The 17,743-nt window shown below is 41.7% G+C and overlaps 1 protein-coding gene and 1 pseudogene across 1 annotated transcript; both read right to left on the bottom strand.

Moving 5' to 3' along the window:
- Nucleotides 1–917: 917 nt before the first annotated feature.
- On the bottom strand, nt 918–8,730 carry LOC117538874 (centrosomal protein of 152 kDa-like). The gene is given in 13 exon segments (XM_034204808.1): nt 918–1,705; nt 1,812–1,915; nt 2,002–2,158; nt 2,395–2,474; nt 3,466–3,550; nt 3,636–3,803; nt 3,901–3,976; nt 4,421–4,934; nt 4,936–5,018; nt 5,116–5,247; nt 5,737–5,994; nt 6,083–6,268; nt 8,592–8,730. Coding segments are annotated over 12 exon segments (2,601 nt in total). The 5' UTR covers nt 6,263–6,268; nt 8,592–8,730; the 3' UTR covers nt 918–941.
- LOC117538875 lies at nt 8,182–15,483 on the bottom strand (annotated as a pseudogene).
- Between the last annotated feature and the right edge of the window lie 2,260 nt (nt 15,484–17,743).

The following is a 17,743-nucleotide window of genomic DNA, read 5'->3' as shown; positions in this document are numbered from 1 at the left end:
TTTTCTAAAAATACACGTATACTTTATGAAAGGATCACTTCTAAGTAACTTATTTACTGCGGAGTGCCTGACATTGCGATTAAACACCTGCAGCTTTAAAGCTACACTGAAATGTTCAACAGGTGTATGAGAGATCTAATAAACAAATCACAAAACAAATATTTTGTTTTGTTTAAAGGAGTGTTATGCCTTTTCTGAGATTATCTGGACCAGGACATAGAAGTTGTTTCTTTGGAACTGGAACAATTTCTGCATTAAAGAAAAAGTTCATTTTTGAACGCTAACTTGCTTTCTTGTCGAGAGGTAAATTAAGATTGAAACCACTATCATGTCTGTAAAGTTAGCTTAGCGTAGCATAAAAGCTGAAAACATGTGGAGAAAACTAGCCTGTGTCTCTCTGAACCTTATTTCTTGTGTAAAATTATATTTCATTTGTTAACTATTTCTTGTTTGGTTAACTCACAGTATTACTGGAACTATATCATCACATAAGCCCCCATAACATTACAATTTGTTATTCTACTCAATTATATTCTACATTGTTTTGTAAACAAACATTCTGTTCTGGTGGGTTGTTTTAGCGAACTTTGAAAATCCCAATTGGATTTGATTTTCCACCTCACTTCCAGTTTGTACGCTAAACTTAGGTTACTGGCTGCAGGTTTATATTTTGCGAACTCAAGACTGAGTGTCTGAGAGTATCAATCTCCATCAATGTCTCTTGCCAAGAAAGCAAATAAGCCAATTTCCTAAATGTCAAACTATTCTGTTAACAATGTTAAAGAAACACACTGCAAACATCCATGAAGGCAACGGTTCTACATCGAGTAAACTTGAAACACTTAATTAAAAAAAGGCACGTTAATGTAAGTTTACTGAAATTGTTAGAACTTAGTTCAAAGTTTATCTCCCTACTTCACTTCATACCTGCCCTCACTTTGTCATTTCTGCTGGTAGAACGGACTGTCGAAGCCGCTGTCCTGCTGCCGTTGTCTCAGCTCAGAGAACTGAGGCCGGGGACGGCCCCCCCGCTGCTCCTCGCCCTCTGAGCCAGGCGTGGGCTCCCGGTGTGTGCTGAGCTTTGCATGCTGAACGCTCAAAGTCTGGGTGTGAGGTGTCTTTTTGGCAATTTCGTTATAGACAGTCAGGTCAGAAACATTCGGGGTGAGTCCTACAAACTCTCCCAGGTGACTGGCTGACGCAGCAGAGACAGAAAAAGGCTTCACCTGCTCCACTTTCCTCCCTGAGTAAGAGAGTGTGGAGGCCTGGAAGCCTGCGTCCGAGTCACTGCTGCTCATGCTCCAGTCCGTCCTCCTCTCGTCTCTGACAGGAACCTCCTGGATGAGGAGCGGTTGGGTCTGTCGCTCTGAGTCAAGGCGGTTGACTCCCTGCAGGCATAGCTCCCTGTTTTTACTCCTCACAGACGCATCGACAAAATCCCCCTGGCATGAATTCGTCTGATGTGAAGGTTTGTAAGAGTGGAGATATGCGTTACCAGCAGTTTTCAGTCTTGCATCTACTGCCGCTGCCTCCTTCTCAGTGGCAGGAAGGTCTTTGTGACTCGAAGGTTTCGTCCTCGCTGTGGCGACTTGTTTCTGCTCTGAAGTCTTTTCCCTGTGCGATCTCCCCTCCGGCCTGATGTCAGGGAGCTCAGTGAGAGTCAAAGGGTTCTTACTGAAACCTGCATTTCTACCTGTGAACACAGCTGTCAAACAACCAGTCAATACAAACCACATATTCCCAGCACATTGACAATTTAAAACCTAAAAGGAGACACCTTGAATCAAGCAGTTCTACTCGACAGGACTCACTTTGTAAGCTGTAGTTCTTTGAAGATTTCATTCTGACAGGCGTCTCCAGTACTTTAGCCATGGCTGCCAGCTTGCTTGCAGCATTCATTATTTTCTTGTCAGCCCTGCAGAGGACAGGAAGATCAATACAATTAGCCAGAGGAGTCCTGAGGAAGCAAGCAAACAAGTTTAGGACATTACGGTCTCTTGCCTTGTATTCTTTCCCCCGTCCTCCAGTAACTCCTGCAGACAGGTCAGATAATAGCGCCGCATCTTCCTGGCGGTGTCCTGCCTCTCCCTCTGCACCTCCACGCGGATCATCTCTGCAGCTCGCTCTCGACTCTCCTGGAGGTAACGCAGCATGTCTCCTGCGGTAAAACACAGTTATGATCCGTCCTTTTCACTAGGTACATTTACATGAAAATTACTGAGGTTCGATCAGATTCACAAGTGAGGACATAAATGAATATTATGGTACAGGACATCATAGTTTCTAGTTGAGTCTTCTTCCTTAAACCCTCCAGGGCAGTTTTATATTGAAATCTGGTGTGCCTGAATACAGAATATTTTAAATGTGCACACAATAAACACATCCATTACAAACCTCTGATCTTTTCTACAGTCGTCACGTATTGCTGCTTCATCTCTTCCAGGCCTTGTGTATTTTGTTGGTGATCAGAACTCCTGCAAGCAAGAAAAAAACATATTCTTCCATGATTTTATTGAAATTAAATGTCAAACTGATCTTTGGTGTATTTTCAGCTATTTCTAAGATTTTGCCCCAAAAACAAAGACAAGAAACCCTAAAGACTTTGCTGCTTTCTAGCAATTTGACCTTACTTTCAACAGTCCAAGGGTTAATTACTATTTGGGATGGGTTAAATGTCTGGAGGGACTTGATTTGACTATTACTGGAGTAAAAAGTCCAGCTTATGCTTGGCATCATTAAGATGGATTATAAAAGACCCCCGTCACCCCAGCCACAAACTGTTCAGTCTGCTGCCGTCTGGCAGGCGTTACCGCAGCATCCGGACTAAAACCACCAGATTCAGAGACAGCGTCATCACGCAGGCAATAAGACTGTTAAACAACTGAACTGCTGAAACAATTTCATAACATTCATCTGCTACTTAGTAATTATTTATCCATTATCTAATATATCATTCCAATAACTTGTATATAGACTCGTATTGCACTATTCCACTTTTTTTCTCTCACTTTTTTAAAACTATTTTTCTTTTTGTATTACTTTTAATATAGTATATTTTAATATTGTTTTAATATTGTCTGCTTATCTGTATTATTGTGCTGCATTGTTGGAGAAGCCTGTGACCTAAGATTTTCAACGACATAATTACTCTGTAGCTATGTTAGTTTGACAATAAAGAACCTTGAACCTTGAACCTTGAACCTTGAAGATGACAGATAATGTGAGATGCTTGGTCCAAAAAACTAAAACCTTGTGTTGGATGGAATGTTAATTCCAAGTGCAAAATGCATGAGCAAAAGCACTTAAGATAAGGGACAACATTTGATATAAAAAAGATATACATTGGTTTAACTTTGAACTAACACGGCATATCACAACAGAACAAAACAATAAACTGGAGCAACAATATTTTATTTAGCTTCATTTCACTTTGAACTGAAGATAAGAAACAATAAAAACACTAACCCTGAGGATTCTTTGGCTCTCTTCACCTCCTCCAGCTGCTGCAGATGTTCCTCCTTCATGGTTTTCAAGCTGCTTTCATGCTCATCTGCAACACACAGACATGTTGTATGTTGAGTTGAGTATATCCATTAGTTTGACATTTAAAGAGAGAATTGAAATGCCTTTAATACCTTTCAGATGCTGCATGGCAGAGTTGTGCTCCCGGACGCTGTGCTGCAGCTGACGACAGGCTTTCTCTAAGTGTCTCTGCAGCTCCTGGTTCTTCTTCTGCAGCTTTCCTAAAGTCTCGGCGCACTCCTTCCTGCAGCGGGCCGGCTCCTTCCTCTGGGACACGGAGCCTGGAAACAGTGGAGAATATAAGCTTGCTGATGGGCACTGTAGTGATCAAATAATGAATATTGTATGTCATACGGACGATCAGAGGGCAATACATACTCTGCATTTGGTCTATTTCTCTCTCATGATGCTCCTGTGTTTCTTTTAACACAAGGCTCAGTCTCTCCTCACTTATCTGTAGGGGAATAAAGGAAAGTGAAACTCATAAGCATTGTACCACAGAGAAACAAAATAAAAACAGCACATTCATAGAAATCATAACTTACTGCACTTTGAATTGCCTTCTGATGAAAGGGGCTATGAATGAACTTGCCTTGCTGAGGATTTAAACAGGGCTGTGCATGATTTTATAAAGGAATAAAGTAACAGGCTGATTGTAATGTTTGTGATTTGCAAGCTCCCAAATACTATACTAACACTATACTAACTACCAAAATATGCATTTCAGTGCAATTCTGCTGTTCATTTATTTCTTTGTCCTGCATTGTGTTCCAACAACCTTCGCCCTCTGCAGACTCAGCAAATTGATCATTGAGCAGAGCAAGTCATCTTAACCTAAATCATTAACTGATAACATATGTTTTATCTTCAGATAACAGATATTTGCAAAAAAACTCACTTTGGTCCATTGCTTCTTGGCTTGAGACACTGCTCTGTTGACTACGTCTCTGCAGGTGGTTTGGATGATGTGTGTGACTGTGAGCTCTGATGTGTCCCCGCTGCTCCTCCTGGGGTCTTCAGTGTGGGGCTGATTTGTTCTGGGATCCCTGAGAAGTTGTGCCTGGACCTCTGACAGAGCCATCTGAAGTTCCGTCATTAATTCATCTCTTGTCTGCTGCCTCTGGACCTGCTCCTCCTCTGCATGCTGACATTTCCACTCCTCCTCCCGGGCCCTCACAGTCTGCTGTAGCTTGGCCTCCACCTGCAGGAGCAGCTCCTCTCCGTGCAGCGCCGCCTCCCCTCTGGCCTGCTGCACAGCCTGCTCCAGATTTCTCTGGTACGCCTGCTCACTGCGGGCCAGGGTCACAGAGATCTCTTGTTGTTTGTCTCGGCTCCAGGCTGCTCGGGCTGCAGTCAGCTCAGCCTTCAGCAGCGCCGCAAGCTCCCTCCTCCCCTGCTCCACCTGACTCTGCCAACTCCTCTTGTAGCTCCTCCAGTCTCTGCTCCTCCAGCTGGTTCTTGTGCTTCTTATTCCACTTCTCCTCTGCCTGGGAAACCTGGCCCATTTAAAATTAAGAATAACACATGATCAGAAAAGAAAAGGCATTTTACAGCATTGTCAGTTTTTACCTCAAAGACAGAAACGGTTCATACCTGTTGTCCTGTGCGTTTCTCTTGCAGTACTTCCCATTTCTCCCTTTCTGTTTGGAGAGCGGCTCGATATTCTGGTAATGACGTCAAATCTTCAATCCAGCGATTGTAGGCCCTGGTTACTGCACCTTCAACCTGAAACACCATCAGTAAGTGTTAATCCCTGATGAAAGCAAGATATCTCAAAACATTTGGGGAATACAGCATTGTGTTTTATTTAATTTTATAACTATTTAGTTTGCTTATTTCATCATCATCATTTTATTTAAACGGACAGTGCACATTAATCAACATTTCTGTAAATGTGACAGAGTTAGCCAAGAGGCTATTTTTCATCTGTAGTCCCTGGACAGATTTTGTAAGTCACCCTAAGGACACATTTCATTTTAAACAAGTAAGTACAATCAAATAAAAACATGCAACATACAGTACTGGAAATCTTAATAAATGATAATCCTCATAAATCCTCATCATAAATAGTGGGATGAATCAGCTAAATCACATAGTTTAGAGAGCTAGCAAGTCTTGCTGCATTGGATTGATTCTAATTGTTCCCACACATTCTAAATGTACAGTAAAGCTATGCGGCTGACTAGCACACATATAGTTAAAGAGCTCACTGACCTGGTTGGCCATGTCGTCCAGATGTTTCTCATGCAGCTCTCTCTGGGCTTGTTTCCTGGCTTCCTCCACAGCTTTGCGTTTGCCTCTCTCAGCCTCCAGGAGCAGCTGCTGTCTCTGGGCACTGAGCCTGGAGTCCAGATCCTCTGCAGTGACTCTCACACCGCTGGCCTCCGTCTCTGCCTGACAGGAAGCCTCAGCCGTCTCCTTATGTTCCTCTCTCCTAGCCTCCTCCAGCCTCTCCACCCAGGACTTCTCCATCTGCACAGTAGCAGTAAAAACTTCAATTTCTGACGCAAATTCACTGAAAGGGAGTTGAGTGCTGAACAGTCATTACAGGAAATCCTACCTTTTGCAGTTCCTCCTCCCAGGCAGCCTTGGCTAAGGCAACTTGAGAGTCCACCTGCTCCTGGATCTCCGTCTCCTTTTCTTTGGACCAGAGAGCTTTGAGCTGTTTTATCGAGGCCTCATGCTGAGCCTCAAGCTCGGCCCTCAGCTTCTCCACAGCTGGGCCACTCGTTTCTTGCATCTTGAGCTATGAACGAGAACCAAATCAAAAATGACTCTCAGTACAGGGGTCATCTGTGTTGCAAACAGACATCTTTAACAAATTGCAAGTAGCAATACATTAAACGATTTGGCAATAATAGTAACAATTTTGCTAGTTCTATAAGCACAGGCGGAGCCCTCTACTTAGGGGCCCTGTCTTTCCTATGCCGCTCGCTGAAGAGGGTGTAGGATGACAGTCTGGAGGTGTAGCTGCCTTATATGCGCACACATTCAGGTAGGCTCGCCCTGATTGGCCGGCTACATTTACAACTTCAGTGTGTGAACGCTCGCGTATCATTGATGAGAGTAGTACCCATAGAGTCCAGTAGAGTGCTCCCCCTGTGCTTATAGAACTAGGGTTACAATATGTGACCCCCCGTTTCCCATCAAGCATTTCGCTTCTGCAGCTCGTGGAGAGAAACTGCTTCGCCTCGCTCTCAAGGCTGCCGGCGTCTTTTCAACGTCTCAAGCAGTCGAGTCTCAAGAGCAAGTCGGACAAAATGACTAACCATCATGCAACGCACTAGCAAGACGGCAGTCGCAATTGCGCAGGTCTGCGTCGGTCTCGCTCATCTCAAACAAGCCTAGTATCTCATATACACTAAGAAAAAGGGCGTATCTGATCAAAATAGGAAAAAGGCTGGAGTTGAAAAGTAACAGTAATCAATTGTTATAATCAGTTATTCACTGAATAACAATACATTACATTATACCTGGCCTAATAATTGTTTGGCAAATAAAAAAAGACTTTAAAACATTGGGAATGTCCAATATAGCAATATAATTATATACGACAACAGCATATTTCATGCAGATCATGTACGTTTTAGATTTAGACTCTGCCTGAATGACTTGCAAAGACTGGTAGAAGTCCACATAGGAGTGAGGGATACTCCCATTTCTGCACAGTGTGAGTTAGTCTTTATTTTTCACAGCAGTGGACCTGTGTGCATCTTCTTTGGTTCAATTGCATGAGCAGCTCTGATCTCCTGCTTTTCAACTTGCAGCTTGGTCGGAAAGCTCATATTTGAACTGAATCCCTTTCGGATCCTCTTTTGTGTAGCGCAGCCATTTCATTTTCTGCCAACGAACTGTTTGTCCCTCTGTGTCTCTGGTTCTGTTTCTGACCGTGTGTTGTAGTAGGGCTGTGCAATTAATCGTATTTTAATCTCGACTTTGGCTTGCAACGATTACGAAAACAACATAATTGATATAAAACGATTATTTTGCTGCGTGCGCTTTCGCCCCTCCCTAAAAGCCCCCCTCGGCCAGGTTGTGAGGGGAAATTAGTGAAATGAGAATGGGCCATGCTCATCTCTTGTCCTGGGTGGCAGATACGTCACTTCCGCCTAAAACCCAGGAGGTATACGATCTAGCACTAACCTGGTTGGTTGGTTGCCCTTCTGTTTATTCTCCGCGGTGGATTTAGCAACAAGTAGTTCATGTAGTTCTCCATGTCCACTTGTTGCTAATGGTTGTGGTAGAGGAGCTGTAGATTTTGCACTAACATGGTCAGTAGCGTATGGAGCACGAAAGCAACCCTGTGATCCGCCATGGTTGTTGTTGGCGAAACACATCAGCAATGACGCGGGGGTGAGCAGCAGAGGTGGGGATAGGCGGGGGTATGGCGTCATCGTTATCAGAAAATGATCATATAGGGCGTACACACGGAACCGCAAGCGTTTCATCCGCAGATCTACCCACCTTGGGAGACGTTATCCGCGTATACGTGTCGGCCTCGTGTGGACGAACCTTCTATACCATAGAGAACTGTAGCGGATACAACCCGTTTCGTCTCTGTGTGGACAGGGCCTAACTAACAAGCAACTGCATTACTATGTTGTTCTAGTAGAAATAAGATGAATGTGTGATTTTTAATGCTACAATAAAAGCCCAGAGTTTAATTATAGAAAATAAGTAGAATTTAATTCATAAAATTATCAGAAACATAAATAAATGTTCCTCAAATGGATCCCTAAAGAGGGGGACAACAAGAAGTCAACAATGACACAAGAAGAAATGTGTTGTTTACATGCTGAGTGTCCAGCTCCTACACATACAATGGCCTCAATTGACCAGAATGGTCCACACGTCACTGTTTGAATCAGCTCTGTTTCACAAAAAAAAACTATAACATTTCATCTCAGCTCAAACAGGCTTTTTACAGGAGGATTTAAGTCAAATAGTAATAAACATGAAATTACTGAAAAAGTAGAAGTACACATTTGAACCAATATGATAAAATCGCAAGACTCCACTGGACATCAGAGGTGGCTGATATGGGACAATGCATCAGGTGAAGACTTTACATTTTGATCTGGCCTGAGGTGATCAAGTTAAATGTGTCCACGGTAAGTGGGACATAACTCTTGTCTTTTTCATCCAGAAAGTAGAGCGGGTCGGTGATTTGATTTGGGTTGAAACCCTCCGCCACCAGCTTCATCTTCAAATGCTTAAATGTGCCTGTAACATCAAAGGAGCTCTGTAATCACAGAACAATGAGTTATTAAGGGAAGGAAAGAATAAAATGTGTAAACCAAAGCAATTTAGTAAAGTATAGAAAATACTGGAGTTGAAGTACCTGAATCCTCAGGAATCGTGGCCTTGCGTAGGCCGGCAGGAAGTTTTCAACATGTTTGAAAACAGCTGCCGAGTCAAATCTGAGTCCTTCAGTTAAGTTAATGGCAGCCATTCCTGCTCTCCCCTCATGACCTGAAATAAGTTAAACAGAAGTGAAATAATAATATTCTGCAGAGGTCATTTCAGCTTGAGCTTAAAAAAAATTACAAATTGTGAGCAGGGAATGAATGTTATCAGGTTGCATGTGAAGGAGTAAAGTGACGTTACAAAAATTGCTTTGATGTCCTTCACAGGAGGTCTGTGTAAAAATAAAATGACAAAATTGAAATATCACTTGATATTATATTGAGCAGCAATGCATGCATTTAACTTATAGGCAGAACATTTCTCGATCTGAAAACAGTACAGACTACAATTGTGAAGCAAGGGCTATAGATTGTAAGCCTGTTACAATATAATGCATGTTGTAATGCTATAATGGATCATAAACAGATATTTTAATAGGTAAGAACAGGTACATTTTTGTTTTAAATGTCCGAAAGTCGGTTTTTCCACTGCACAATTTATTAAATACTTTTTATATCGGAGGTTTTTCAACTAATGTCCAAGTTGATGCCAACTGCAATTGTCGACCATGTTAGTGAGCAGAACAAATCATAGGGTAAAATTAAAATAACGACTTCCCCCATGTTTTCTGGAAAGCTTTTCAGCTCACCTATTTGCACTTTGCCCTGACTGCTTTACATAACCAGGGTCCTATTTAAGCAAGTGTGAATACCTGCTATACAAAAAGGGGTAATAAAATGTTACTGACTGTTTACTGAAAAACACCTGTACACTCCAATAAAAACCTGGCAGACCTGGCGCAATATAAAATACAACACTGAGGTATTAAATTATAAACTTGTGTGATCAAAGAGATTCTCTAAATTAGACTGGCCATTACTCAACAGAACCCGTTGATACAGATTATTTAATGATGAAAACAACAGTTGGTAAATTGCGGCTGTAGGTAACTTCACTGTTTCTGCTCATCACTTTTCTGCTGTGACAGAAAGAACAAAGAGTAGATATACAGTGAGGTTACCTGGCACTTCCACTCCATAAACGTTGGCTTCTTTAATGCAGTCAAGCATCGTGATCACGTCAGCCACCTCAGTTGTAGCCACGTTCTCCCCTTTCCATCTAGCATTAGAAACAAACACACATTAACGCTGTGTTCAAGGTCATTGAACGTCAAACATCAGGTGGCTGAAACTCCAAAATGCACTCACCTGAAAGTGTCTCCCACTCGATCCTGAAAGTAGACGAAGTTATCCTCCTCAATGCGCAGCAGGTCACCAGTGTTGAAGTACAAGTCTCCTTTCCTCAGGACGTCATGCAGCCTCTTCTTCTCAGACTGCTGCAGGTCTCCCATATACCCCGAGAACGGAGCCATCAAGGATATTTGAGAAACCAAGAGTCCAGGCTCACCTGCAGTTAGTTCATCACAATCATGACCCCGTACTCACTATAGCACAATGTGAAATAGATACACATAGGTACGTGTTTGTAATATATACACACACATATACTGGTGTGTTGACCTTATACATAAGTATTTTTGCTCAATAAAAGAGCTGCTTAAAAGTATTAAAGTAACAACTTGAGTAAAACGTTATAATAGTTAAAAACAGTTGTATGTCCAAAAGTTCACATTCTTTACTCCATCAGGTATAAAATATGTCAAACATTTGTATTTATTCCTGTATTTCTTTCTTGGGGGGGGGGGGGGGGGGGTAATGGTACAATATTTGTACATTGAGTCTACATTTCTTTACATTTTAAAATGTGACTTCTACTTCTGTTCCCCACAGCCCCAGTAATAATGCACCTTTGGCAGCCTCTATGCATAAACCAGAGGAGTCCCTCAGAGGTGTTTCTGTTTCAACGTCGAATTTGATCACAGCGTGTGGAAAGTATCTCTGCAAGATAAAAGAAAGAAAAGTAAAGTCAAAACATTGCTCATTGATTAAAAGCTTTAACCTCATAATGTGAAATTAAATCTGGGAATTTACCCTATGGAGGAAGGAGTCTCGGCCCACAGCCCCGATCTTGCCGCTGTAATTTATCAGACCAAAATTCCCTTCAGTCGCTCCATAAAACTCTCTGATTTTAACGTTTCCAAACCTGCTGATGAAGTCCCTCCAAACATCGGCTCTGATCCCGTTGCCTATTGCAAGTCTCACTTTGTGGCTTCGATCATTAGGTTTCTGTCGGGGAAAAAACATTAAAACAAACTGTTATTTTTATATCTGGTGAGCACTAAAGTATCATCAATGTTAGTTCTGTGATACCTTTGGTGTGTTGCACAAGTAACGCATGATTTCCCCTATGTACTGTATGACGGTGACGTCATATTTCCTGCAGTCGTTCCAGAACTGCGACACAGAGAACTTACTCCTCAAAGCCACTGTGATACCTACACACAGCAACAGACAAAAAAACAACTGAGAGGATAGGATTGGTAATTTTGGCCTCTCAACAAATCTATGATCGACCCACAAACACATGTCTGTGCAGCAAAGCTTTATAGGACTTGTTCCTCTGTGCCACAAAACTCCAATGTTTACTAAAACTATGATAAGAGAGAGAGTTACGCTGATCCATCTGGACAAAGATGGAGTCAGACTCAAGGAAGGATGCGGCTGCGAGGTGGACAGTTTTCCAGTTATTATGTTCCAGAAACTCCGTGTTGAACTTGATGGGGTTGAAAAAAAGAGGCAGCAAGTTTTAGGCCTTTCACAATGTCTCAAATGCCCACTGGAGGATTTGGATCTTCTTCGGAAGGATGCAGATCAACTGAGCCAGGCTGATGCGCATCCTGTTCTTCTGCCTCCTCGAACTTCAGTGCTTTCATCTTCATCATGATGTTGTCAATCCTCACCTCCTCTTTGTTTTTTATGCTGGCAATAACAATTGTTTTGCCATCATGGCTTTCAGCTTTTGATTGGCTTCCCCCTCCCCTTGCTGCCTCCTGAATATCATCAACATCTCCGTCAAACTGGTCCCACGGTGAAGTCATGTTTGCGGCTGGCTATTTCTGAGTCCTCTCGGACTTTGTGCTGGAAGGAATAGTTGGCATACTTGGAGTTCAGGGCAGTATGGGGAGCCTTGTGCTGCTCCTGCTACAACAGACACTTCCTCCTCACTTAGTGGATCTTCAAACCGAGATCAGTCTTTCAGATTCTTCCACATATACACTGCTCGCTTGTTTGTTCATTGCTAGGGTTCGATGCCATTGGGTCAGTCTGACTGGGTTTCTCCTCGACCCCTCTGTGCTTTAATCTTTATATTTTATTATCTGAGCTATCCCTGATTGAAATAACCAACTATGTATTAATTTGTTGAATTAGTGAGAACTAGGGATGCTCCGATCGATCGGTCACCGATCGAGATCGGCCGATACTCACTCTCTACCGATCGATCGGTGCTCTCTAAACATGCCGATCGCATGACGTAAAATACATGACACTTTTCTCTGTGTGCGGCAAAACAAGCTCGCCAACATGGCTTCACCGGTCTGGCATTATTTTAAGGTGTCCGAAAAAGACAGTAAAATAGCGGTATGCAACGTGTGAAGCAGAAATCCTGCAGCTCCGCCCGCCGGACAGGTAAGCGCAGCGAAACACACACACAGGGAGAACCAGACCGCAGTTCATTTCCTCATATTCCAAACGAGAAATTACGGTAGCAAATCACCCGGTTCTTTACGACCAGAACTATTTAACGGGATACAAACCGGAGGAACCAGGCATGGAGGGAGGTGGCAGAGACAGTGGGTGAAACTGGTAGGTTTTCGCCTGTTTGGGGAGTTTATATATTGCTCGCATAAAATCCCCGTTTTTTTTTGCTTTGTATGTCGGGGGCGGGAGATTCATGTGATTGGTTGTTGGTCGCAAAAAATCCCCAAGCTTTCAGACACGCCCAGCTCCAAGATTTTCAAGATTTTTGAAAAGCTGCTGTGTGGACGTACCGTAAGAGTTAGACCTAACACACTTAGCTATTTTATCTACCTCTGGAACAAGCTAAACTAGTTATTATAAATATATGTATTCTTCATTGTCGGGTCACTCATTACTGGATCAGTGAGCTGCATGAGATACCGACAGGCTGTCAGGAGAGGGGAGAGAGGAAAAGAGAGCGCTTCCGCTAATTTCTCCCGTGTTATTATCCAAAGTGAATGTAAACTTGAATAATGTACATCATTTGAATGTAATAATTAAGTTGATTGTTGTTTGTGGAAGCTCCAGTGAATGAGCCCCATTAACTGAGTTTTAAAACATCACTTTAAATGGAAGATTTAAAGTGATGTTTAAATCTTCCATTTAGGCCCCGCCCACTCGATCGGATCGGCGATCGGTATCGGCCGATACTGATTCCAGCGATCGGCCCCGAAATTGGCGATCGGAGCATCCCTAGTGAAAACAATACAATATAACACCACCTATATTGCCTAACAAAACTACTGATGCTGTTAAAACATTTCCTTACCAGATCATTAGATATATACCCAAGTGTTTACCTCTGTCAATAGCTGAAGCAAATCCAAGGAAGCCGGTGGTGTGATAAAGTGGGAGGCAGATATAAATCACATCATCAGAGTTCATTCCTGCTAGAGACGGGAAGCAGGCTAATTGCCACAGTTTGGCATGAGAGATCGCAGCTGCTTTAGGGAAACCTGTAGAAGGAGAAGCCAGAGGCATGTTGTGTTGTACACTGAACATTTTAAGAAATAGGCCTATTTCACCCACAGAATAACCATTGTACCATTTGTATCAACTCATGTTACTTTAAATTCTTGAAAACAACTTGATAAATATCCACTGGGGACAAAGATGTTTTGATGAACTTGAGTAAATGTTGGACTTGTATTAAAACAGCAAAACAATATGAAAAACATCATTTATATGCTCTCTACTTTCCGAAACATGTGCATTTTCACTTGTCCTCAATGACTTTAATTCATCAAGACTTTCTTCTGTTTATGTGTTTTGTATTCATCTTAAAGAAATGCAAGAGAAACAAAGTGTCCTTACTGAATTCAACTTTAATTCCTCGAGACTTTTTTTAACAAGAAGTCCAGGTAACTCAGGTCAGTTATTTCTCATTAAAAAGGGGATTTCTGCACCTGAGGAAACTCACCTGTTGTCCCGGATGTGTAAATGTAGGCTGCTGGACTCCGCAGGGTTAAATGTGACATTAAATCCTTGGGCAGCGGCTCAGAGGAGGCCTGGCTCATTTTATCTTTGAAGCTCTTCACATCTGCAGTCTGGCATCTGTCAGTCAGGATGAACACAGTGACCTGCTGCTCCAACAGAGCAGGCAAGACCTCATCCACAGCATCCTGTAACTCTGACAAGAAAATAAAATGAGCATCTCCTCTGCACCTTTGTGCTTCCCTGCAGCTGAGGCAGTGGTTAACTGCACATGCACCAGTGTTCAGAAGTCAAAAATACCAATTATTTTTGATCTTATTTAATCTACTTGTTTTTTGAAATGTGGATTTTACCTCCTGAAAAAAAATATTATGAGTTTGCCTATCCTCTGTGCATTCCTTTCTGACACTAAAGGCAAGGCAAGGCAAGTTTATTTATATAGCACTTTTCAACACAAGGCAATTCAAAGTGCTTTACAAAAAATGAAAGAGATTAAGAAAATGGCATTTAAAATCAGTCATTAAAAAGAAAAGCTAATAAAATAAACATTAAAAGAAAAAATACATGGATAAAAGTTACAGTGCAGTCTAAGATATGAATAGTTCAATTAAAAGTGGGACATTTACTTGAAAAAAAAGATAGTTCCACGTGACACAAGTTTACTTTTAGTTACTTCTTACTCTAAAGAAATGAATTAGGCCTAGTCGAAAGCAAATTGCATCTCCCAGAGCCTTTACAAAATAAAAATAAAAAACTGACTTAAAACAGTGACAGTTCTACTCCGAAAACATTTCTTATTATTAAAACAATGATTTTAATTAGTTTACTCAATTAATTGATTAAAAGAAAGACTGATCTCCCTAAAAACCTACACTGAAGTTAGGGCACATCACATAAATCCAGCACTTGTTTTCATGACGCCCATCTCAAATCAACCTGATTACCTTCCGCAGCGACCAGAGTCCTGGCTCCGCTGCACTTTAAGCAGTGTAACAGGGACTTGGATCTGATGTTGCTATTGAGGAAAGCAGCGGAACATCCGATCTTCACCAAACCCAGCCACAGCCACAGAAACACGGGCTCATTTCCGAGGAACAGCGCGACCGTGTCTCCTTGGTTCAGCAGGCCACTCTGCAGTAACACCCGGGCCGCCTTGTTACTGAGCTCCTCCGCGTCCCGGTAGGTAAAGGTCTCATCTCCAAACAGGATGAACGGCTTGTGTGGATGCTCCTTCTCTGCGTCTATGAACCGATCCAGTAAGGAGTAGTTGGTCTGCATGTATTTCAGGATGCGGCTCCTCGTTTTCAACTTTTTACGCACGAATTGGACATCCTGGAAAAAGTGCGGATTGCAGGAAAAATAGGACGAGAAGACCCACCGCGGCAAACACTAGTATCCAGACAAGCATGGTGATGTGTGATCAACTCCAGCTGCCTGTGGAAGTCTGACCAGTTTATAACGGAGATAAAACAAAGGTGTGAGCATAAAGGAGGAGCACAGCCAGCATAAGGGTTACTAATCTAGGATCATGTCGTCAGAATGATCACTGATTAACAAAAGATAAACATTAACCTGTTAAACCCCGAGCCTGTTTTTCAGGTTTCAGGCTCGAAAATGACATTCCCAGAACAAATTACCATATCTTCCCTTCTAAAAGGGTTAAATTAATAATCTTTTTTCTCAAATTAATGATAAACCTGTGAGTTGGATGTAGAAAAGTCAGATTCAATATAGATGTTTTTTATTTTAAAGAAAATTCAGATTGAACATGGTAAAAAACTGTAAATTATAGTGTCCGTCCAAAACATATTTTGTACTTATAGTGAAAACTAACCTTGGATGATGGGTTAGTAGACTAAAAGCTTTAGGAATCCAAAGTACAACATATAATAAGTACCCTGTATCAAGATTGATGCAAAACAAGTGATATTTGACCCTTTTAGACAGATTTAGCAAAAACAAACCTCTTCTGGGGCCATTTGGGTGGATTTTCCATATCTCTGGCCCCCCTTGCTCGATTTTGACATGTGACATCTCTTTCTGACAGTCAGAGCCAATGGAATCGAGGGGAACTCCCACATATTCCTTATTTGGTCATATGTATGTGTGAGACTGCTGCATCGCCGAGACCGGAAGCAGCAGCTAGCTGTGGTGGCCATAGATATATATATAAACACTAGATGGCTCATGGGAGATTTTCCAGGGTAGCTAACCGGCCGCCATCTTGCTACAGTCAACAGCTACTCTGGTACGCGCTATGGTAGCTGTTGTAAGGTGAGTGATCTGCACACAAATACTCTTTAATCGCTGAAATCTTGACTGATTTACAAACTGTTTTGTTTATTATAAACGTTATTAGCATGGCTATGATACAGGATGCTTGGACATGTTGAAATTGCAGCTTTTCTTTGTGTATGTGGTTGTATTTATTAGCTGGCTAATAACAAGAGGCTGTGAGTGAGACCTAGTATTACAAAGTTCACCCAGCAACTTTACACCAGTGGAAGAGGCAGAACTGCTCTTTCTTTTCAACATAACTTAAGTTACACATGATTTCTTCCAAGTGGTTTGGCTTGTTAAAAACATCTTACATTTTTAGATACATTATGATACAGGACATTGCTGGCTTTGTGTTTACAGAACGTAGGCTGCACAAAAGTCAGGCATAGTCAGGTAGACTATGCCTGACTTTTGTGCAGCCTACGGCTGCTCTAATCGCCGCAGTCTGCAAACAAGAACCCGTGGAATCACGTGTAAGATATGACAATATTATGACTATAATTAGGATAATCGTTAATTACTTAGTGGATGTATGTACATTACAAGTCCTGCTACACAGGATCAGTGGGGCTATGTGAGATAATAGTATTGCAAGATTGATGTTGACCCAGCCTCTTTAGAATATGTTGCTACCATTTCTTTACACAATTATGTAATGTTTCTTTTGGACACCTTTTTTATTACTCTTAGTGTGGTTGTCTTATTCTTAAAGTATACATACATACATACATACATACATACAATTACCCCAAAAATATGATAATTTCGGTGTGTATTGTTGTCCTTACCCTTAATCAGGGTTCTTACACCTTTTCCAAAGTCAAATTCAAGCACTTTTCAAGCATTTTCAAGGTGCATTTTCCAGCTTTTCAAGCATCTTACAGCTGTTGTAAATTACATATTTATATACACATACTCAAATGATTATTTCCCTACCTTACATTAAATCAGATGTTCTTTATGCTATAAACAACCAAATGTGTGTTTCGTGATAGCCTTCTACATGAGGATGAAAAATTAAAGAAAAGAAAACTAAGTTTAATATTTCAAAATGAGTGACCCATCTGTATGTCCCATATAACCTGTCTGAGCCAATATAAAACAATCAGCCAAATAACTTTTCAATACATTATTGATTACTATTTTTGAGGTACTTTTAGGTTGGCAGTCAAGTCAAGTCAGAGGTACATGGTGTACTTCTACTCCACTACAGTTCAGAGGTACATGGTGTACTTCTACTCCACAACAGTTCAGAGGTACATGGTGTACTTCTACTCCACTACAGTTCAGAGGTACATGGTGTACTTCTACTCCACAACAGTTCAGAGGTACATGGTGTACTTCTACTCCACTACAGTTCAGAGGTACATGGTGTACTTCTACTCCACAACAGTTCAGAGGTA

This window comes from Gymnodraco acuticeps, unplaced genomic scaffold (assembly GCF_902827175.1).
Source record: "Gymnodraco acuticeps unplaced genomic scaffold, fGymAcu1.1, whole genome shotgun sequence".
Lineage (NCBI taxonomy): Eukaryota > Metazoa > Chordata > Actinopteri > Perciformes > Bathydraconidae > Gymnodraco > Gymnodraco acuticeps.
This window is presented reverse-complemented; position numbering and strand designations above follow the sequence as displayed.